Source organism: Perna viridis, chromosome 13 (assembly GCF_037379345.1).
Source record: "Perna viridis isolate PV_CMFRI_1.1 ecotype Kerala chromosome 13, ASM3737934v1, whole genome shotgun sequence".
Classification (NCBI taxonomy): domain Eukaryota; kingdom Metazoa; phylum Mollusca; class Bivalvia; order Mytilida; family Mytilidae; genus Perna; species Perna viridis.
Window position 1 is genome coordinate 7,068,599 of NC_142457.1, and position 25,624 is coordinate 7,094,222.

General features: G+C 32.5%; 1 protein-coding gene across 4 annotated transcripts; it reads left to right on the forward strand.

Moving 5' to 3' along the window:
• LOC148599411 (uncharacterized) lies at positions 1 to 25,589 on the forward strand. 4 transcript variants are annotated; one of them, XM_088558877.1, is made up of 8 exons: positions 1 to 82; positions 9,254 to 9,331; positions 11,806 to 12,105; positions 12,912 to 13,024; positions 13,338 to 13,518; positions 15,496 to 15,627; positions 15,981 to 16,019; positions 24,798 to 25,579. In XM_088558877.1, exons 2-8 carry the CDS (start codon positions 9,259 to 9,261, stop codon positions 24,884 to 24,886), a joined length of 927 nt encoding a protein of 308 aa, XP_088415003.1. In that variant the 5' UTR covers positions 1 to 82; positions 9,254 to 9,258; the 3' UTR covers positions 24,887 to 25,579. The 4 variants fall into 4 exon arrangements, with proteins under 4 accessions (XP_088415003.1, XP_088415004.1, XP_088415006.1 ...); XM_088558878.1 differs by lacking the exon at positions 24,798 to 25,579 and adding an exon at positions 19,983 to 20,104; XM_088558880.1 differs by lacking the exon at positions 11,806 to 12,105 and having other exon boundaries at positions 24,798 to 25,589.
• Positions 25,590 to 25,624: the final 35 nt, after the last annotated feature.

Consider the following 25,624-nt stretch of genomic DNA (forward strand, 5'->3'; position numbering starts at 1 on the left):
ATAAACAGTAACTTTTCAGAATTAAGATAACGACGCTCTGACTATTATCACCAAACGATGGCGTTAACATGACTTAATCGATGTAAGTTTAATTAAATATGATTGTCTTTAAAACATGTATATTTTAATTGGATTTTTTAAGTCACCTTGCATTCTGTTTCAAAGTATACCAAGTAAGCTTTCAAACTACAGAGTTTTGCTTTTATTTTTTTGCGGCTGAATATTGACCTTTAGTTGCTTTGTTTATTGTTATCATTTCCAATATTAGACTTGTAATTAACATTTAAGATGCTGGGTTTTCCCTAGAGTTTATCTATCCCATGAACCTTATTTCATATCAATGTAATAATTGCTGCTCTTTTGCTATATTTTTACTGAATTTACGCTGATTGCGTTCTACCAACGGACCTTTGAATCTGCTTACAAAGTATAAATGAAACATTTATACTTATAATCTGAAAAGTGCATGTAAACAACCACAACCATGAAAACTATAAGGGGAAGTAACCGGGATGCTTACAAATATCTAACACTCAATTTGATACTCTTACCTGAACCCTTCCTTAGCTGCTGGTACATGCAATAATATTTATATTTAGGTGGTCTGGTAAAGCAAGACATGTGCAAAAAAAAAACAAAATAAAACAAAACAAAACAAAACAGTAAATCCACATAACTTGGTGTTTTATTCTCGTATATTAACTATACATTTATTACTTGATTGTTACGTTGATGGTCGGTATGAATTGTCCCAACACCGGTTAAACAGGGGGTTAATCTAGTATTGTGTCAATGTCATTTATGAATCGAGAGTTGGTAGTCTGTACCATAATTCATGTACTATGTACAGTGATGTATGATTGATCTATGTGGAGAATACATTTTTCTGAAACTAATTATGTAAATCTTTAGTAGGTAGAGTTTGTTTTTAATCGTGACATTTTAATGAAGCGAATTATTCTTTTATGTTGAATAATATTCTAATATCTTCAAACAGCATGAAGTAAATATTTTACTGACTCATTTGTGCTGATCTTGTTTCATGTTTTATACACTGTCAATGTATACAAGCGAATTAACAACATCTGAGGGAGTAAATATGAAATAGCAGTATAACATTAATTATTTAATTTCAATGCATTTATATTTTTACATCCTTTAATTATTTAATCCGTCGTATTTTCGAGTAAATTAAAATCAAACGCTTGTGATAAATATAAAGAAAAGCAAAAAAGAATACTCAAGTAGTTCGGTGTAGTTTGAAATGTATCTTTGCTTAAACTGTAATTTTCATCAGCATCCTTTGAAAACATCCATAGGAACGAACCACAAGACTGTGCCATATAACGATTACAAAAAGATGCAATCCTGTTTTGTTAAATTATAAAATGAGTTGACGAGATAATGAAAAAAGTATCACTTGTTCTGTTTGAATCATGACCAACCAAGATGTAAAAAATGTAAAAAATTACATAGGCTATGCAAAAATGTTTCAGTTTTTGCAGATTTTTTTTAAAACGCCGAAATTCTGGGTACTTTAGAATATATATTTTGCGCTCTTGAAGAACAAAAAAATAACATATTATTAGTAATTAAAGCAAGAGAAGAAAATTTACAAGAATTACAGAAAGTGAAAGGGCATATCAGACGGGAAATTGATAGAAAAAGCAGGAAACTTATTAATTATATTATACATATGAAGGATGAAGCTAATCGTACGTTAGAATTTAATTGGATATCAAAAACTGTGAAGATCTAATCTTTAGTTTACTTGCAATGTTAAAAGATAACGTTTCCCGCATACAAAATATAAAACAGTGGTCGTCTAAAATTTAGAAGTTAGATTGTATAAGAGAGGCAGAAACTATTGTTCATAGATGCAAAATGAGTCTACAACATTAAGAGAAATTAACGAATTTAAAATTGAGTACAGGCTAAATGACACTTTGTATTGGACAGTGATGAAAATTGGTACCTTTGGCGATTTTAAATATGAATAGGAACCGGGATTGGAAACACCAGAGCAATCACCTGAGACTGACAAAAGAAATCGTGAACAATCAAATAGGCTTAATTTAGATTTTGTGTATGACTTTGGATGTCCAGACTGCTTCAGTGTGAGTACCTTGCCAGATTACATTTTAATAGTGCCCCACAAAAAACTTGCTATATTTTATAGTAATAAAAAAATCAATTATTCGCATGAAGAAATATGAAAAGATATAAAGTTTAGCACCTATAGATAAAAACAGGTGTGCAATTTCATTTAGTAAATATCCTGTATTTTACCCTTGCCAGACGCACCAAATTGCGATTTTGGTTATTCAAAAGATAACGATATTACATTATTTCCGACGCCCTATAATGGGCAGGGAATAGTGCTATTTGAAGGCGTTATCTTCTTTTGCGTTGTCGCGAATGGAGTTTTGAGACCTGATATTGATAATGGCCTAGTAGACCGAGTAAGTAAAGATATATATGTTGATGCCGATTACGCTATTGATACAAACAAACGTAGAATATGTTTTACTAATCCATTCACTGAAAATACAGTAATTGTCTTAAATCGTCGCTTTAATGTGCTGTTCACATGTAAAGACGACCAATTGTTAGGACAACCTTTAGGTATCGCCTTCGATGATGATATGAATATATTTGTGGTTAATGCATATCCATGGTCCTTAGTTTTTATATCGCCGTATGGTAAGATTATAGACTGCTTGCGATATTACTTTGTCCGGAGATTTTTGGATATACATTATAATCCCTTTGTAAAACATTTTTTCGTTGCATCTGACGAAGGTAAAATGTTTGTTTTCAGCAGAGCAGTAGACTTCTAAAACTACGATACTTTTATTTTTTTTTGCATTATAACCGTCTGTGTCGGCACAGATATTACTGATATGTTGCATGTAAATAATTATTGATTACCACATAACATTTTCCGTACTACCCTGTGCATCAATACGATAATGTCATTATAAATCCCGGAGGGGGGGCTTTTTGTGTCAAGGATTGCTGCAAGGGATGAAAAAAGCAGTGTCATAATTTGAAATTTTACAAAAAAATCATAAAAGAAATCTATAGAAAACATCAAGCTATCCTTATACCCTTTGAAAATTAATGAAATATAATAATCATTATTAAACTAAAAATTGAATAGATAGCAGGAACATATCAACGCTTTATAAAACTTTTGTAAATGTTTTATAATTTATGAAAAATAAATTACTTCAAGATTGCCTCATTAAGATTAATACTAAATATATTAAAGTTGTTACAAACAAATCATTCAACAGTAATAATTGTCTTCATAATGTGATCAGTGATATTTGACTACGTACATTTTAAGAAGTTATTCATTTTATCTCCCTTTGACCTGTACAAAACTAGATTTACAAACATTAAAGTTGAGAATTTATATTTTCTTTATTATTGTAGGACAATAATTATTAGCAATAAAATGTAAATTGCCTTAACAATAACATGTCCAACTGTACAGATAATAAATGACTAGTGTTTAATGAAATTTAATGACATGATAAAGCATTGATATTTTTATCTGATCATTGATGATATCTTCATGTACCTAGTACATGTACACAAATCATCAATTTGTTAATTTATTTTATTTTTCGTCATCAATGGAGAAAAAACATGATTATTTGTCCCAAAAATAATCTCAAAACTGCATGCATTGTTTTAAAAATCATATGCGGATCTCAGTTGCATCTCACAAATCAATGAAATGATACTTTATTAACAGTGACAAAATGATCTTAATTACCAGACAGAAACATAAATTATGAAATGAGACCGATTGAATAAAAGAATGTACGGTCATCGTTCGGAAATAAATACTACCAAATTCCCGACAGTTTATCAACATTTTAATCAAAAAGATCATTCAATCCTCTCTATGAAAGTTCGTATTTTAGAAAAAAAATTATATCATCCTACGAACTGTCCCGTTCTAAGATAAAACTATCGTAAAAAAAGAGAGGGGCACTAGATATTTATACCAGGCACTGCAATACCTTTCGGATGGAATGACAACATCAAAAGTATAGGAAACCTTTCAAGCCAATATAACAAGCATAAATGTGATGAATTTATTTGACAAAACTCCAAAAGGAAAAGGAGTCATCGCCATCGCCACTACACGTCACTTAAGTTACATGATGTCTCAATAAATTATCTCCTTCCTTTCAAACAAAAACCTCTTGGACTTCATAACATTAGAACCAAATCCTGTATTTGAATATGAAATAATTGGTATGGATTTGTCTTTGAAATATCTGGGAACTTTGTTGGTAACGTTTTAGTGATGGAGGATGTTAACCAAATTAATTGCATCTATACATTTGTTGACAAACGGTAGTACTAGTGGAAGGAATGATATTGATTTGTCAAAAACTGGTTTAAAGGGTCTGTGGAAAGCAATATCTAACATGATGGCTACAAAGTAATAAATTATAAAGTTCTGATGGATGCCGTAGAAAACTACGCAAGAAAGTGAATAAAACGAAAAGAAGAAGACATTGATTCTCTGTCAGAGTGGTTAAAGGCCATGAGGTCCTTAATTGTGAATTGAATAAACGTTTTAAGTAGGTCAATTAGTGCAAATGCTACATCAAATACCCCGATGTAGCGAAAGCATTTTCTGCTATACCTGACTAATATGCTGTCCTGTCAGCAGAAAACATTGTTTTACGTCCAGTGTTTATCATCAGAGGTAGACGAAGAAAATATTAGCAGTGATAAGACCTATACTGCTACCACACTCTCCAAAAAAGAAATTGTGGAAAACCATAAATCTGTGCTATCCTCTTTTGGTCTCTCTACCAAGGACGATGACTGTAATTTACCGTGTATGTAATAGATTTCAACAAAAATCCGATCCACACAAACAACGTTACATAGGTTTTCCATAGTTCTTTGTCCGAAGCTAGCCATATTGGACTGAAGCGTAGACGAAATCTTATATTTCTAGCCGAGGACTAATACCCCACTCAATTTGAAAAAAAAAACTTATGCAAATATAACTTCATTGACTAACTAGTCAAATTCACTAGGCCAATCTGGACTTTAATCAGTCCAGTATGACGTATTGTATGGGGACAGCTTAATGCCGAATTTGACAGACTTTTTTATTTGGTATTGTATCGGCAGTTTTAATCATATTTAGCTAATATTCAAACATTAGTCAATACAACTCATTATTCCTTGAATGTACTTTGCATGAACATGTTATGACTGCAATTCGTTTCTAATGATACTATTAATATGGTATTTACCTACTGCATTACATGTCACCGTAGTATCACAGATCTATAGTTACAGGTACAACAGAAAAGTATAATATTCATCTAAACGGCAAAACTGAGCTACGGAAAGTTCCGGAAATCTGTATGACTTTTAATTACAGTTTAACTTCTGACATTAACTTTATAATAGCCTATTCTAAAACAGATATCACACCTTTACTTAAAAATTAGTTTGTAGATTTGTACCTACAGGTACCGCAATACTTTTTTAACAACTTTTAGGACTGTATCAGTATATGTATGTAATATTATAGCTTTACCACTTGAGGTCCTAATTCCATGGTCAATACATACATGTATATTGTACATGCATATATTCTCAAACAAATACTATCTAATAACTTTAAATGTTCTCAATGACAAAGTTCAGAATTATTTTTTTTAGAATAAAAGGGGAAATTATATAAGTTCATACTACATACTACATTATAACAATTGTACTGCTTTACAAATACAATGTAATCACGTTCGGCCGATTTTGTGCAAATAATGGCGCATCTCAGCATACACTGATTTGCAGAACATATTCCTCAAAAAATATCGAAATGGTGATTCAAATGTATATTTTGAGGTATTCGTGGGTATTCTGGGGGTATTCTTAGGTATTCTGAGGTATTTGTGGGTATTTCTATGGTCGAGACTTATTGGTTTTTCTGTGTTTCTTATTCTTATTAAGTCGTCAAAACGAAGTTTTGCGACTTATTGTTTTTCCTCCGTTTCTTATTATTATTTCGTCCCAGGCGAATGTCTGGGCGACATGTTGCTTTTGTACTATTTCTTCTTCTTCTTCTTCTTCTTATTATTATTATTATTATTATTATTATTATTATTATGTCTCCGTTATGGCTACCGTAACCATGGAAACATGGTAAGTTCATAATCTAGGACATTGCAATATCTCAGAAACCTAAGTGGCTAGAGACTTGAAATTTGGTATGGCGGTAGAACTCAATGTGCCTTATAAAATTAAGCCAAAAAAAAGAATCAATATGGTGTCAGTTACCATGGCAACTTAAACCGCATAAAAAAAATTTCGCTGATATGCCGCCATTTTCAAAATGGCTACCAAAGTTTATAATCTATGACATTGCAATATCTCGGAAACTCTGGCTAAAACTTGAAATTTGGTATGGAGATACAGTACAAAGAGCCTAATAAAACAAATAAAAAAAAGTGAATAGACATGTTTTGAGTTGCCATGACAACGAAAAACTGAAAATTTCATGAATGTCAACATCCATTTTTTTGTTCACATGGTCATACGTTTCTTATACATCAAACAAATTTGATGAAATTCAGTAATCTCATGCGTATCAGTCTGATCCCGGAATTTAAGCAAAAATTCTGACGAAAAGTTGCCATTTTCTAAATGGCCGCCTTAGGTCAGAACCTGGGACATTGCATTATCTCAACAAGATAACAAAGGTACAAATTTGAAAATAGGTCTGTCAAAGAAGTTGAATAGGCACAACAATGCAATATTAAAATTGGAAACTTCAACGTTTGCTGGGGGCGACATTCGCTATTGCACACAATGACAATTCTAGTTATTATTATTAAATCGCCAAAACGAAGGTTTTCCGACTTAGTGTTTTTGCTCCGTTTCTTATTGTTATTCTTATTATTATTATGATTCTTCTTCTGCACGTATAGATGTTCTGAAGACCGTGTATTCGATTCATACAAAACTTGGATAAAAAATCAAGCATGCTTAGGGGGTGTGGAAGCCACTTCTGGACTTTCAAAATGACCGCAAAAACAAAACCCGGAAAAATGAAAAGAAATTCTATAAAATTAGTGGAACAAGTTAATCAAATGAAAATGAATCAGAAGGATGTTCTTGACTTGCTGACATTAAAGGCGTAAAAAGATTTTCTTTACGTCGTACCGATTAATAATCTGCGGCTAAGTGGGCAATTTGAGCTACGTGTCAGATGCCATTTTCAAAATGGCCATATCTATGTTCTTGAAGACGCCCCAATTAAGAATCGACGGCTCAATCGTAAATTTGAAATGCGTATTTTCAAAATGGCCACCACCGCGATAAAAATTCACAATTCGATTTCGATGAAATTTGATATCCAGATTCTCTGCGCTGCTTCTACGCGTTTCGTGGCAATGTAAATTTTAATTTATATGTATGTTTATTTGTCTCTTTAGCCATAACGTTACAAGGCTTCCGAGGCTGCTTGCAATTTCATAGTTGTTTCTCTAAACAGCGCCTCACTGTTGTGTTGTGTTCACAACTATATGGTTCGGACTGTCTGGTGCAAGATTTGCCCCGATATCAATTTATGAGGAACAAATAAATACATTACTGTGCTTCATGGCAGAAGTGGTAGCTAAAGAATTATTTGCCCGATTAGGCACTGTACTGTCGGCTTGAAGTCTGTTTTCGATCGATTTGTGAGCTGAATATAATTGTCGAAGAATTTCTTATATCCATGAGGGGTGAATCTCAATGCCCATATGCTTTAACTTTCCAGATAATGCCTCATTTGACCAATGATATGGGTCGTTAGGATCAACGTGGGGGCGTTTCTCTTCACTCATGCATACAGATAGAAATACAGTAACTCACTGGCATGCGAAAGCAAAACACTGCTTTTTTTTGTCGAAATTATCAAATACACAAATATTATTGTTTCTATCATTAAGCAGATGACAGGTATGTAAAATAATCGCAATGCAAAAACTATTGCCCGCGTGTAACATTTACGCTATTTACTTAGCTGTGTCCGTTGTTTATAAACCTGAATTATATTCATGATTCCTATAAAAAAACAATCTTCGACTAAGTTAAAACAGATTGATTAAATTATTCATTAAATTTGCATTTATTCAATTTATAACAGTCATACAAATAGCTGTGTTTCCAATTTCTTACTTTGAAATCAAATTACTATATGTGGGCATGAAATCGAGAGAATATGTTAAAATGAGGGTAACAACAAAATTACCGAACAATAGTAGTCTTGTAAAAAGAGGTTTTTATCTTGTATCTAATTTTTCCTGAGCCCTCAATATCCCTGGGGATGAGGACTATGATTTCAAAGGTTCTTCTAAATTGGCTGTACCTGTGAGTGGGATATTAATAGCGGAAAAAGGTTAATAAAAATGTATTTCGTCTGAAAAAAAATAAATAAACATACACGACACACAGTACATATTTTGCTGTATAACAGCTATGCTGGTAAATGAACCAATAAAATGCTTTACGAGAATGTTTAAACACGCCTACCAGATGCAGATACTTATGCCATTCTTGAATGAGTGACCTCCATCCATTTAAAATGAAAGACGGGTATAAACCACAATATTGTTGCGTTGGAATTACGAATTACATTATTACATTTTCATATCAAAGCATCGTATATCAGCAATGCAAACCCGGAAATTCACATAAAACGTAAGCCATCTAGACGGTTCAAACAAGCACAATCTCATGAGAGATTGCTTTATTATCATTAAAAGGCTGACAAAAATTAAATCCTACAGTACTGGATAAAACATATAAATAACGGTGCGGAAGGCAACTCAACTCCTATCATTACTTAATGCTTTGCGAATTTGACTTTAATGTTCTAAGGTACATGGTGAATATTTATCGATATATTTGAACACAATGCGTTAAATAACGAAACTTTCAATTTTCTAATAAAAGAAAATCATATTTACTGAGGCCCAGGACATGCAAATTAAAATATAAAATATGAAACTACACAAAACAACTATTTGTTGAAATACTGTTCAATCCCCTTTTCTCATACTTTACAGTGCTTCAGAGAGGTGTCATCTAGTAAAACAACAATACACGTCAAGGACAGTGAAGATCGCTATCTAAGTTAATATTTATTTAGGTTTTTAGAATATCAATCTAAATATTCATGAGCATATATTTTTATGTTGTCTGTGTTTTGTTTCAGGAGACATGAAAGGTCTTTGGAACTGGTTTCTAATCAAAATCCTGTTGATCAGTACGGTCACAGCTGTAAAAGATCAAAGTAATTTTATTTTTATTATTAAAACCATAAAGATAGAAAACTACGATTTTCGTTAGATATAAGAGTAATCAAGGAAACCAAGGTTATAGCGGTAATCAAAAGAATGTAATCCAGGGACAAAGACCAGACATGGAAAACAGACAAACACAACAAAGAACATAAAGTAACTAAAATCATACATACAAAGTAACAAAAGTAAATGAGCAACTCGGACTCCACTAAAAACTGGGAGTATGGACCAGGTGCACCGGTAGGGTAAGCGTCCTGTGCTTTTCTAGAAACACTCGCCTAGTTGCTTATAAAAAGTCAAATCCGGGGTAGACAAACGAGGAAAGGAAAACTATCACCCGTTGAATAAATCAGTTTTCATGATGCTGATGGATACAGCATAACGATCCACGAGTTCATGATGACGACCATAAAACTTCTGTAGTGATGACTTCAATAGTGTAGCAACATAACTCTGTTCCAGAAGCATATTCGTGAGAGTTCTAGCGCGATACAAAAAGTCTGCATAGTTTCGACAAGAACGTATGAGTTGTGATATGAACATTCCATACGCAGGAGCCGAAGGGATGTTGCCACAGATGAAAGGACAGTTGACAATTCTGAATGAAAAGTCATCATGTTTGTCGTTAAGTTTGGTCAATAGTTTTCCATTACCATCGATTTCTAAGTGTAGGTCAAGATATGAGGCTGACTTCACAGTTTCTGTAGTATCCTTTATCTAAAGTTTTTTGGGTAAATGCGATGTATCAAATCCCCGAAATTAGGATTGTTTAAAAATAGTACGTCATCTATATAGCGGAAACTGAGATTGAAGGATCTAGCCAAACGATATTCTTTCTTTCTGATTAGACCAGCCATAAAGTCAGCCTCATAAGAGTGAAGGGATAGGTCAGCAAGTAAAAAAGCACATTTTTTTCCCATTGGAATGCCGACCGTTTGTTGAAAAACACGTCCACCACATTGGACAAATATGTTGTCGATTAAAAATTCCAGCATTTTGTAAATCATCTTCCTCTGTATATTTGGAAGATGATTTAGAATTATTTCTTACAAAGTATGTGGAATCTCTACCAAGAACTATATATTTGTATCTAGGTGTACCATCTTTTTTGGAAAAACAACGATGTATAATATTTTTAAGTCGGGATTATAACTGAGTATGGGGAATATAAGTATACAGTGTTGAAAAATCATAGGTTTTAATGCTATTATATTCAGATAATAGTCTTGAACTGATTGTCTCCAAAAGATCTTTGGAATTTTTCATGATCCACAATGAATTAATACCACTACGGGAGTAACAAGTGTTTAGTAGAACTGCAGACTCTCTTTGACAGTTGTGAGTATAGAAGTTAAAAATTTTGAAAGAGGTTTGGGGGTACATTTTGCAGATCAAACTATGAAACATTGTTTGTATGGATTCTTGTGAAGTTTAGGAATCCAGTACATAGACGGTGAATCACAATCATCGTCCTTGGTAGAGAGACCAAAAGAGGATAGCACATATTTATAGTCTTCTTTGGAGAGAGTGGTAGCAGTATAGGTCTGATCACTGCTATTATTTTCTACGTCTACCTCTGACAATAAACATTGGATATAAAACGTTTTGCAGACAAAAAAAATGTTGTTTTGGGCTTTGTAGGCTGGTACGACAACATATTTGCCATGTATAGTAGACAATGTTTTTGCTACATCGGGGTCTGTGAAAATTGATGTAGCCTTGACATTCATTGGCCTAGTTAAAACTTTTATTTGTTTCAAATTAAAGACCTCACTCAGAGAATCAATGTCTTCTTGTTCTCGTTTTATCCATTGTCTTGCATAGTCCTCGACGGCATCCATAAGAACTTTAAAGTTATAATTCCAATTTACGTAGATTGGTTCACGGTAGTTGGGACCTTTAGAAAGGATATTACGCAGAGATTCGTTTTCGATAATGGTTAAATCTCCTGTAACGACGTGACCAGAAGGACCATATTTGAATGGGGAGGTTTTACAAGAACAGTCAGGTGGTTTAGCCTTTTATAATTGAAAATTTTGGATGCAATGGGTGAAGTATAGGAATATGGGGTAATTTTGTTGGTAACGGTTTTGTGATGGAGGATGTTAGACAAATTAATTGCATCTATACCTTTGTTGACAAACGGTATTGGATGAAATGTATGCAAATTGAACCGAATATCCATTTATGGAGTTGTCTATTGAAAAAGTACCTGCTTCAAGCTTTTCACAATTAAAATGATATATACCGCATTAAATGACGAATTTCATTTTGAGTATATTTTGAATAGAAAAGACTTAAACAGCTTAAATATATCCGTCTATTTCAGGACACATTCTTCCAAAAAGTAATTTTAAGGTTGGATCAGTCTTAATAAAGAACCTTAGACAAATTATAATATTAGCTTTCTATAAGGAATATAAACATTTTAATTGTTTTGTTATTTCCATTGTCCTCTTTGTAGTAATATTAGAAACAGTCTATCTGCCCGTAATTTTTGGAGAGAGTGCACATCTACTGTGTAATTTATCACTTGTGCCTGACTGCTGTAGCAACAGAGCAACATGGATGGTAGACCTTGATGTGATCATTCATCACGGTGCCTCAGTAAATTCGTCAAAATATGTTCAAAGTAATACACGGGAAGGATTTGTGTTACAAATAAGACATTTTGATGAAACGGATCTCTATGTAAAATATTCATGTTTGTATGAATTTTACACCGTCAGCAAAGTACTTGAAGTAGACGAAAATAAGTATGAAAGTATGTTGTTTGAAAGTGCATAAAGACACTTGATCAATAAAATTACCATTTACATTGTCAATGTTTTTGTATTAAAGAATAATTTTAATCCTAGCAATACGCTTTCTCGAACATACATGTAAATTGTAAATGTTCAGATTTTTGTTTGTATCTATACACCACTATGAGTTATCTATTTGAGTAATATTAAAACTGTATATAAGTAGGCATGCATTGCTGAAAAAAAATCAACCTAAACAAATGTTCCTCATTCACTTTTGAAGACAAAAACAGATGTTATTAGGAAGTAGTTTCATCTTAAACGAACACAGTGCGCCATAATAATGATTTAAATGCTTATTTTATGTTTTAAAAGCGCAAAAGAAAATTGAAAAAAACGTGAACGTGATAACCGAATTGGATATTGTTTTGTTGTACAATATTATCATAATGAGATAATACAGTATTATTTGTGAAGGTAGCTATATTGCTCAACTATATTTGGATAAGGTATATGCATAAACAAATCTCTGAACGTGTTAATTCAATCAACATGTCTTTGTTTGTATATTTCGTTTGCATCTCATATTCACCCTATTATTTTAATTCCATGGGAGGCAAAATGATTTTTTAAGAAGCATGCCGTCTTTTAAATCAAAGGATGCTACAAAGTACATTAGATGTAAAACGTTAATAAATATGAAATTGAGATCATTTATGTTTGCATAATACTTATAGAGGGAGATCTTCTTCAATATATATATATATGAATGATCATTCGGTTTGTTATATCTTTATAGTTAATAGATGAGATGTTTTTTTTACAGAACGTCCGACTGATGAAAACACCAAAATAGCGATATTGTTCGAGAAAGAACAAGCAGTTAGAATTACATTTGAGGAAGTTTTCCCACTGCCAAAATGCCATCTTTTTAATGATGTATGTACATGTTTTATTGACTGCATTATACGTTACTAAAGTCTGCACTTATTTACAGTTCATCAGATAATGTATCTACATTAAGGACCATTGTTTTGGGTTATCATGTCATACAAAAGTTTACTTTAAAAAAAAACATTGATTTTATTTTATTTCTACTACTACAGTATGCACTTATGAAAGACAAACCAACTTGTTTTGAGAAATATAGATTTAAATAAAAACAAATATACATTATCTCCTTAAATAATAATTGCCTTTTAATTGCTTGGAAGATGTTTTTAATACAGCAGGAACAGTTGTAATTTTACAGCAACTTGTCGTGAGTTCACAGTATGAGGTACAACAACAACGGGTCGGTATATTCTACAATACATCACTTGACATTGGTCTAAATGAAAACACTGGTTATTGCCGACGCGCTATAATGCTATTATGTTTTGTTGGGACATTTGAGATGAGGTGGAATTTAAATAAAATCATTTCCTGTCCTGGTAAGTTTTATGACATAATTGAAAACACTTAATTAGAAATTTTTAATTTCAAGTTACTAACTTAACGAATACAATTAGCAGATATCAAAGGGAATAAATCCTGACTATTATTATCCTCTATGTAGTTCATTATATGGTAGAGCAGTCCATTATCACCGCATTAATAAAAGGTCGGTTTATGCTATTTTGGATAAACTTGACAACTTATTATTGAAGGGATGCTAATTTCAATTTAGACTTATCCTTTTTCGTTATATAAAATACAGTCTACAAAGCATACGTTATTGGTACATTATCTTTCACTGTGAATGCTATATATTAGTCAAATTGACGGGGAAAAACAAACTTTTTTGTCGTTTTAAATTCAAATACAGAATGTAAGTATCTGAAATGAATGCTGCTTTTGAAAGATCATGAGCACATTGAAATTTGTTTTGAATAATTATTAGCGTACACCATGTGATCTTCACGGTTATTACATGTATTTTAAAATACCTTAAGATTCTTTTTTACATCTGGGGAAAAATGTATGTCTTAGAAGTAAACAAAAATAAATGACTGTCCTTGCCAACGAAACATGTTTGTTAAAAGATCACGTCTCAATTAAAAAAACCGAGTAATCATTTCTGACAGTACTTGTCTTGAGGTCTTTTTTTTTACTTTTTCACAAAAAAGAAATTAAGATGGTTTTAAATGTTCTGGAAATATACCTACGCACTTTTGTTTTTGTCGTTCAGTTTTAATGTCGTCGGAATCAAGTTCTTCCATACATGTCAATAGCACAAGACCTAACCAATAGTGTCTACCTAGTGTCACCTATTTGGTAAAGTTTCACACTCGATAGGGTCAATAATAATTACGTTATCAAGAAATAATCTATTTTAGATGGTAAAGGAGATCACTATACTGTGAACCAAAACATTGTTAAAGAAAAACCGTTTTGACAAAGCTGATTTTGTGGTCATTTTGTTCAGCTAAATCACACAATGAAACTAAACACGTAGCTGAATGCTTGAGAAGTGGGTAACTCTTTAATGCTACCGTTAATTTCTGTAAACTGGAAATCGATTTGTCTTGTGTTTGCAAAGACTTTCTTCCAAGCACATGTCTTCAATTTCACTTCCGTGTTATCTCACGATTGTTTTCGACATTGACATACACGAAGATTGACTTTTGTCAAAAGTTGATCGAGCAATTTAAACAAATCACATTCTTAAGTTTTTTCATAATGTCCAAATCGAATCATAGCTTTTCTAAAAATAGGAAAGACATCATTTATCTTCTTATTCACTATCCTCTTGAAATGGACGTCATCGACTACATGTAAAATATTTTCGCCTAACGCGGAGAACTGGTATTGTTCCAGCAATATGCATTATTCTTGTGCTGCTGGTGAAGGTTAAATGAAATTTCAGGTATAGTAAAACGCATGGTTCTCGCATGAATAGGCAAAGCCTAATCTACATCATATATTTGTTTTAAAGCCTCGTAAATTAAACATTGTCCTTTAAAGTACAAAAAATACCGGTTTTATATAGTGGAAATTTGGATATGCTGTACACATGTTTCAAGGAGTAACCTCTCGTCAGCAGTCTAAAAATTAAATATGTAGGAATATCATAACCTAAATATTAGTTGTACTCAAATCCAAAACAATAGATAGAGGAAGCCAAATCCATCACCTAGAGGTTCTACCGTATACAATGTAATACAATCCTAATCCACAGCATACATTAGTATTAAAATCTCCTTAATTCAAAATGGGCATTTAAAGAGATTGCCACATTGTATCAGAGCATTACAGCTTTATTTGAGCCATTGGCCATGGTATAAAGTTCTTGTCATTTTTTTTCTGGTCAGATATAAGAACACATAATCCGTTCAGTCAATCCAGACCATTCATATTTATATAAAGTATTGAACAAAAATTCAGATTAAAAATAATAAACAGTCTTTATTTTTGGTACTTCATTGCAGATGTGATTTTGGAAAAAAAGAATGATGTTCACAGACTGGTTTTGATTAGTTCATTATTAATCATTTTCATCATTGCGTTCTTCATATTCGGTTTAGTCATTGTAACAACAATTAGGAATTCGTCATTAAAAGGTATATATGAATAAAAAATGTACATCTTACACATGTATCTCATATACAGTTTTCACATGATAAGCTCAATTAACTTAAACTTGAATAAAAGTAGAAACACGTGAAGTCCAATTTATGTCAGCATGTGTTGGATAGTGAGGGTTTATTTGCAAAATGTTATTCTTTAAATGTTTTTAGTATCAAATATAGTGGATATTGAATGATGGTGTAAGTAATACAAAGCAAAACCACATAGTTGTTAAAAACGGGAAAACATTACAATAAACTGAAAAAAAACATGAGTATGGGTTGCAATAAATTATGAAAAAAATAGTGTTGATGTCGACAATAAGAAATCACTTTTGCATTTACAGATAAGGGACCCAAAGAAGCTCCACAAATGCCTGAAGATGGTAAGTAGAATTTTATGTGAGTCATTTAAGCAAATAATGATTCATCATTTAAATTTAAATTCCAACTTTAGATTTCACTACTAAGTTATATAAGTCTGAATACGGTACATTTTGTTCTAACTTGTGCTAACTCTGTCTTAACTTCTCTAAATATGTCCGAAAAATACTTGGATTGTCTCGACCGAGTCTCACGATGTCTAAACAAGTCTCTTGACTGTTTCTCGACTTGTTTGTACCCACTCTCGACTTGTCTTATCGTAGCATTTATTACGATCCTCGAAATCACAATACACATATTACTTCAATAAGTTTTGAACAAAATTGTGCAGATTATAGCTTGAAAATCCTTTGGTAGTAACCTCGGAAGCCCGTCTTCTTTAAACACTCCGGTTCCGCCTGAAGTTATTTAAAAACAAGGATCTGAATCGCTATTCGATGCATCTTAACACCACTCAGAAGTCCTGGGTACACACAGGACAGGATGAGAATACTTGATACATGTACATTTATGTGACGTTCATTATGCCAGAGAAAATTGTATACAAGTATTTACTCTAGTCAGACAATTTACAATATACCGTGCAAACGGTACGGTACGTGGCATTTATTACGATCCTCAAAATCACAATATACCTACATGTCCTACTTGAATCACATAAGTGATAAACATGGTACCATATAAAATGCTAATGTTATGTCATTATTACACAGAGATTTATGTTGATATATAATGTCTGTGTGGTAGATTAATTACAAAACATAATAGAATTCGTCCTTTCATTTCTTTTCTTTTATTTTCTTTTATTTATTTGTTTATTTTTTTATTTTTTTTTATTTTTTTTTTTTTTGTAATGAAATAATAAATAGTAGGTACTTTATAAAAGGATGTATATAGAGAAGAAAATGGGTTAAAATCCTGTCTGTCAATAATAGTATTAACCTTAAAAAAAAATGCAATTTTCGATAAATTATCTTAAATACATCTATGTGTAGATGTACTTGAGCCATAGAAAACTAATTGCAAATTTATTTCAAAAGATAATTTTACTTTTATTTTTTTTCTCTTTTTACTTTTGCTATTGTTTTTCGAATATCATAAAATAATAAAGTCTATATATTTATATTGCATACGAGAATGTAGTTTAAGCAACTGGCAAATGCTACATGAGTAGGTTACCATCCAAAATAATCATATGTTAACACATACATGTACTTGCCGGAAGAGAAACAAAAATATGTTTTAAGCATTTTAAAAAAAGAATTGAAGATATTAGAGATGCGGGATGCATCCCCTATATAGCAAATGGAAGGATGATATTACTGACTGACGGATAGTCGGACACCCTACATCATTACATATACTCACTTTTCACTTCTGACCATTTACCAATCGAACAGGCCCTGCTCTGAACTAGACGTCCAGCAAAAAAAGAAGAAGTTCAGTCTCTCGCTTGCATAGAAAACAATGCGTCTGGCTATTTTTTTTGTTAAGATGTAACTTGTATCAGTATTACGAGATATGTATTCAGAATTCGTAGCGGTTGTTCCGCGTTAAAGTTTTAGATGCATAATTTAGCACGATAACGCAAAACAAAACCAAGTAATAAACAGTTTAGTTGACGCTAATAAACCTCTATGGTTACATGTATATGTTTGACATCTGTCTATACAAAATGTTTATGAACTATCTAGTAAAAAGTAGACAAGAGGCTGCAAAATAATGTTATAAAATCTAGTATTGACCAAGTGAACTGAAGACGAGAAATATGAATAAAATTTAAACCTTATACACATGTAGTTACGCTTGTAACAAAGAATTTTAGGAAAATGATAAAATTCCGTTCTGAATGGGGTTGTAAGGCTCTTCCCTCAATCTTACTTTCACATATATAAAATTAACGTGAATTTTTCTATTCAAAGATTAGACAGCTCAAGTATAAACATACGTATTATCATAACGATGATTTATTTTCATTGTGTGATGTTTGGTACGGAGGCTTACTTACTAAACATCAAAAGTAACGTGCATGTATAATTCACATGCACAATTACTTTGCGCGCTGGGATTGCATCAGATAGATCACGCACTGAGTAATGCCATTTATAATCGAAGTTTTCTCTGTTTTGTACATAGTGAATCCAGGACATAGACGGTAAATCACAATCATCGTCCTTGGTAGAGAGACCAAAAAAGGATAGCACAGTTTTATGGTTTTCCACAATTTCTTCTTTGGAGAGTGTGGTAGCAGTATAGGTCTTATCAGTGCTATTATTTTCTTCGTCTACCTCTGATAATAAACATTGGATGTAAAATGTTTTGCAGACAAAACAATGTTGTTTTTGGCTTTGTCTGCTGGTACGACAACAAAATGGTCATGTATAGCAGACAATGTTTTTGCTACATCAGGGTCTTTGAAATCCGATGTAACTTTGCCACTCATTGACCTACTTAAAACTTTCATTCGTTTCAAAATTAAAGACCTCACGGCCTTTAACCACTCTGATAGAGATTCAATGTCTTCTTGTTTGCTTTCGATGATGGTTAAGTCTCCCGTAACGACATGACTAGAATGACCATATTTGAATGGCGAGTTTTTGCAAGAACAGTCAGGTGGTCTAGCCTTGAAGTCCTCAATCTCGAGGTTCTGCGATGGCATTTTATTTGAAAATTTTGGATGTGTGAAGTACAGGAATATGAAATAATTGGTATGGATTTGTCTTTGAAATATGGGGAAATTTTGTTGGTAACGTTTTTGTAATGGAGGGTGTTAGCCAAATTAATTGCATCTATACCTTTGTTGACAAACGGTGGCGGAAGAAATGCTCGTTTTTTTTTTTCTTCATCTTGACTTTTCACACACACTTGTTCAAAACGTGTGTGGAAACCAATTTCCAGAATGATGGCAATAAGTCTGTATAATTATCAGGTGTGGTCAGAAACAAGAGTGTCAAGACTTGTTTTGTAAAGGGAGTGTAGTAGAGTGAGAGGTATAGGAAAAAGTTTGGTTCTAATGTGATGAAGTCCAAGAGGTTTTTGTATGAAAGGAAGTAGACCATCCATCGAGACATCATGTAACTTAGGTGACATATAATGGCGATGACCATGACTCATTTCCCGTCTTGGAATTTTGTCAAATAAATTCATCACATTTATGCTATCGTTTATAGGTTTGAAATGTTTCCTTTACTTTTGATGTTGTCATTGCGTCCATAAGTTATTGCAATACCTAGTTGGATATCCAGTTCTCCTCTCTTTCTCTGCGATAGTTTTTATTTAGAACGGGACTTTTCGTAGGATGGTAATTTTTTTTTCTAAAATACGACCTTTCATACAATGAATTGAATGATCTTGTTGATTAATATGTTGATAAACTGTCAGGAATTTGGTGATGTTAATTCGTGAACGATGACCGTACATTCTTTTGTTTAATCGTTCTTACGTTTCTCCGACATATATTAAACAACATAAGTTGCATTCAAATCCATGTATTAAGTTCGTTGATTTGCAACTTAAGTCATCGTGACTTCTCGTAGGAAGGTTTTGTTTATAAAGGCACTGGAGAAGTAAGAGTCGGTTATAAGAATACATGAAACAAATTGTCACTTTGTCTATTGAAAGGACATAGAAGTTCAGAGACGTATCTCAGTATTTCTATGTATAAGACAAATACACAAAAAAATTGTCTACGAAATTTTCAGTACTGTTAAAGTAGTATTATTATAAAGCCCTAAATAATCTTTGTCGTGTTACAAAACTCTATGTTAGTGCCATTACCCTTGAAAGGCTAAACATATAGTTCGTTTTTTTTTTTGTTTTTTTTTTGTTTTTTTTTTGGGGGGGGGGTGTGGGTCTTTTGGCTAATCAATTTTGTCTTTATTTATAATTTTAAGAAATAAACACCGTTTCTGTGTGCAAAAAATGAATTGATACATAAACTTTATTTTCTTTTCAAATGTATTAAGGAGAATGACTCATCGGAAATGGAACAAGAATGGTCAAGAAACAACATAACAGTTTCGACATTAAAGCATGAATCACAAGAAGACTTAATGATTTAATCTGATAAACAAATATTGTTGACGTATTTCATCGTATATTTTAATGATACTTGGCATAAATAATATTCACTAGGCAATAGTATACTACTGAGCTGTGCATCATCCTTTTCATTTTTGTAAAGGCATTTAAGAAAAATGCATTTGATATTAAAATCTTAAAATTCAGGAAAAAGCATCTATCTATTAAAATTTCATGCTTAAATTAAAAACAAAACATGAAAATAAAATGAAATGAGTTTAAACCATTTTAGCACATCAATTTTTAAACAACTAACAAAAACAAAAAAACAGAAACAAAAAACAAAACAAAACAAAACAAAAAAAAGTTGCGGCTTTAGTTTTAGAATTGATGAGTGGTTATAAATGCCGGAAAATGACATTGCGGAGGGTCCGTCAGTTTAAAAACACGAAAAAGATGAAATGAGGATTTAAAAAGGTGTTTTAATTCATTGAATGGATGTTTAACTATGTTTTCACTACAACAAATTTTAACATAACTTGATCTTAAACATGTGCTGGTACATATAAAACCTTTACTCCTTAAGTAATTGTCAAATGTTGTGACAGATCTGACTTAAAGCAGGGGGATTAGTATAAATATTACTTGTTTTCAGATATTGATTACTATTTTAACATGTTGATTACTGCATATGTATACGTAATTATTTAAAAAAAAAATTATATTTCAACTAAAATGCCTCTGATGATAAAAACTCATTATTTTTCAAATCTTAATAAGATAGCGGCACACAGCTGCCAACAAAATGATTTCAATAAGAACAGGTTTATGTAAATTTTTATTGTTTTTTTTCTGCAGACATGTGTTAACAAATTAGGTTGTGTTTCTAGAAAGTTACTAGTCGCACGTTCTCTACCCTCCGTTGACCAAGAAGTTTGTATTTTTTTTATTTCATTAGGTTATAGGCAATACAAAATCGTTTTTCTCAAGTTCTCAAGTGCCACATTTGTATCACATTCTTCTTTTTTGCAGTCTATCAGCGACTGGTATGAAGTAATCGAGTTACCCTTAGTATTACTATTCATATGTTTATGGCTTGATGTTGCATTGTATGAACTAGACGAACTGAAAAACGAGCTTACACTGTCCGAATATACTTTATCTGTATTTATTTTCCTCATTTTGAGCCTCTTCTGTCACAAAATGTCCTGTGGATATAGGTTCTACATACCCGTTAAGCCTATCTCCGGCACTAATTCCTCTATTTTCCGTATTACTATAACTAGATATGACTGAACCTTCTTATCTTCCAATAGAATATTCTACGAACCTATCGACTTCTTCCATGGATTGTATTAAGTTCAGTAAACATACTGATCATCAGTTTCATTATCTTGGATTGATGATAGTTTTTGTTATGGTCATGATGTACAAGCTATCACTAAAGCCACAAGAAGACACTACCAGATGGATGTTAAAATAAGGGTCATTGGTTTGCCGTTATTGTCATCATCTGCAATATATGTGACTGCTGGTTTAGGTGATAACAGCTCCTAACATTAGCGTCAAATGATAGAACATAATAATGTATGACTTGATATCAAACAAACTTTTTAATACAATATGATGGTATTTGTAATTAATCAACTCATTTTCAACTCCAACTCTATATAACATTTATAAATCCGTTCGTTCTTATATGAATATATACTTCACAATCTGCAAATCATAACCAGCAGATTTTTTTTTTAATTCTACATTAGTTTGTATTTGTATTATTTTTTTGTGTTGTGATATTTGGACCCCTCTTTTAACCTTTACAATATGCATTTTGATGCAACTTGTTCTAGGCACAAGACATGGTCCATCCCACACCGTATTATGTATGAGGTGACGGAAACATGAGGATCTTATGTTTTTACTATTATGAACATATATTGTTATATTTCTACCATAACTTTTTCCCTAAAATTAAATTGAATCGAAAGTAATATATGTATCACTATATGTAAGTATCATAAATACTGATAAAGAAAACAATAAAATATTTACTATAATTCAAAAACTTAGAAAAATAAAAGATAAGATATAAATTCATGCAGAATGACTAAAGCAGTAATCATCGAATTTGTTGTTGTTAAAAGAAAGAAATAGTTTTTAACAAATGTAAAAAAATGCATGTTTGGAGCAAAGTTTTGAGACCGACCTTGACAGTGAGACAAATTGGGTTAACAGGCAATTAATGTTTTTGAAATCAAGATAAAATGCTCGTTTTAGTACATGCCTTTTTGCAGTGTAAATCATGAGTATACAGTGTCATATTCTAATAGAAATCCATGATATCATACATCCGTTTCAATACAATATACTGTGAAAGTTCTTTTATTCGTGGGTACAAATTTGTGTGGTTTAGTGGGAAATTGATTTGTTCGTTGATTCCTGAATTTGTAGATTTGACAACTCCATCATACAAACGAATAGAAAGGTCTGAAAAAGTCCCAACGATGTTATTTTTTTCAGACCTTTCTATACGTTTACATATCTTTCCTGTATCAATTTGATCCGATGGAGCAGTGTAGCGAACAGAGTCGTCACATTCTGAGATGTTTGTATAATATTGATTTGTTGTGACATGCATCATTAATTTGATCCTCTATCCTACATGATAACACCTAAATGAACTGTCCCATACTACCATACATCGTGTACTAAGTTACAGTCCTAGATTAAATCCTACGAGGAGGAATTACCCGGCCAGCAAAGCTATATTTTTTTATATAGATTAGCTTGCCGAGTGGTCTAGGGCGCTGGGCTTTGTGCAGGCGGTGTTGCCATAGATGTCACAGCGGTAAAAGTTCGAATCCCGCGGAGGAAACGACCAAAAATTTGCATCGCAAAATGAATATAACTAAATATTTTTAAAATAATAATTGTCACCATAAAATTAAGTTACAAGTGTCATATAAGTTAATTCGTCTCATCTTGTACAACTATGGGTGAAAGCAATTAACACCCAGTGTGAAATATGATATATAACCCCACCCCTAGACCCTTAGAATATTTACGACAACTACAGAGCATGTTTCGATACAAGAACATGTACCTTATAAACAGATAAATGTAAGTAATTTTACAATATTTTCAATGATACACTGTATACGATCATGACAATTGCCTAGAAAGTTAAATGTGTGTGAGTTGGAAAATAAAGCCTTTTAATTTCAGTAACGTGTTGGAGGTTTGCCTTGCGAGACTCCAATACCTGTGGTTAAACTTTACATTTTGAGTATTGAAAACGTCGACGACAGTTGATTTGTATATGTTAATTCATGACATTCATTCAAAATTATCTTTTAAATTCAGCAGTTGCTGATTCTCAAAGGGTGGAGGGCAAGTATATGCTCCTCTTGTATTGAAAAATGTATATTTTAGCACGAAGTCTTGATTTTTAACAAACTTACCCCCCTCCCAAATCATTTGCATCGCTCCGCTCGGCATAAGTCCAACTATTCTGAACTATTCGTCTCCTTGTAAAACTTGTACATGTATTATATTTCCACATTAATGTCGGTGTGTTTATAATGACGCAGAAAATAATAAAATTGCAAAATATAAAACAGATTAACGATGCAGAAGAGTATGAATATTTCTAGTTGTGATTCAATGCTTAATGTAAAGGGCAGATACCAAACTTTATTCATGTGAAAATGGGTAGTTCCGATCAAGAACTTAAAAAAAGGGAGGGGGTTCAGACTGCTCTAATTTTCTAACATATCAACGTTATTTTTTGTGGGGTTTTTTTTCACCAAAAACTGTCCTTTGGTATCGACTATCTTTACCTGCATTTCTGAACGGCGGAATTTATAAAAAAAAATATGGAAAATTTCTTCGTATCACACTGACGTACAATGCACAGTAAGATTTTTATTAATATTCAAAAGGTGTTTTCTCTACAACGCTCGAAAAAAAAACAAAAAAAAACAAACAAACAAACAAAACAAGCAAGCAAACAAACAGAAAACGTGGAATTAAACAGTTTAAAACGTACAAATGGGCTTCCGATTTGGTTAAAGGTTATATAATGCATCTCTGGGATGGTGACAATCTGTGTGGTGTTATAATAATCGAATATTCAGTTCTAGATGTTAGGAAAATGTATGAGTTTTCCAATTTAGATACACATGTATTAAAGATAATACCTGTGATGTTAGAGCTGTGTTTTACAGGATTCATTGTGTATGAGACGATACGTAACATAGAAGCTATATATTTGTAAGAAATAAATGTGATATGTTGAGAGGTACATGTAGTTCAAAGATAGTACATATCTTAAGTTATATAATTTGGTTCATTATTTGACTTTACCTGCTCGGAGTTCGATTTGAAACTGTAGAAACCAGAAAAGACTAACGCCAGTAGTTGATTTAAACTGTTTACCGAACATGGGTGTTAATTGTAAACTGACAATAATTTTGGTGAGTTTGTTTTTAAAAATACATATATTGCCATTTTTCAAGATGTTCGTATTAAGGCACATTTGAGGTCTTTACGGCCAGCGTATAGGTACACAGTGTTATGTATGAAATATCAGTGTCATCCCACAGGGATCACTGATACAAATGTATACTAAAGCACTATTGAAGGTATGCTACTGTAAGGCATTTTACTCTTTACATGTGTACAATGGCGGATCTAAAATACGGATTCGGGGGGGGAGTAGGCGATCGCATTGATTTACAAAATATTTCAATAATTTCTAGGGTGGGATTTGACAGATTGTCTCCATATGGATTTGACTATGGTTTACATGCATGATTTGTGCTTTGGTTCCCGGAACTTTACTATTTAGCTATATTGTACCAGTGCTTAAAGGCGATATGCCACACGGACGTGGATACAGCTGTACATTGACTAACTACATCAACGGATCAGGATTACATTGCATAAGCTTATGTTATGATATCGAAAGAGAGTTTAAGGGACAGTTGAATGATTCAGTGTAATGATAAGACAATAATAATTTAGAAAGAAAATACATGATGTATTGTTAAGTTAAAGAACAAAACATAAAACACGACATCAACCAGTGTAAAAATGGGGCGTATGCACGCAATATTTAATTTTGGCGCCACCATGATCGGTTGAGCTATGAGCTAAAGTAAAAAGATATCCGTTGAAATTGCAACTTTGGGGTTTTTCTTCCTATAATTTCAATTACCCCGAAATTGAGTTTTATGAACAACTCGGCGGGTCTTTCTAGAAAAACAGAGGACGCTTACCGTACCGGTGCACCTGGTCCATGCTCCCAGTTTTTAGTGGAGTCCGAGTTGCTCATTTGCTTTTGTTACTTTGTATGCGTGATTTTAGTTATTATATGTTCTTTGTTGTGTATGTCTCTTTTCCATGTCTGGTCTTTGTCCCTGGATTACATCTTTTGATTACCGCTATAACCTTGGTTCCCTTGATTACTCTGACACACGCAAGCAAATGCTTTACAGAAACTCAAAGGAGTTTTGAAAATATAGGCATTGTTCCGATCCAAGACACTTTTTTTTTGGTGTGGGGAGGGGGGGTTGATTTTTGGGTG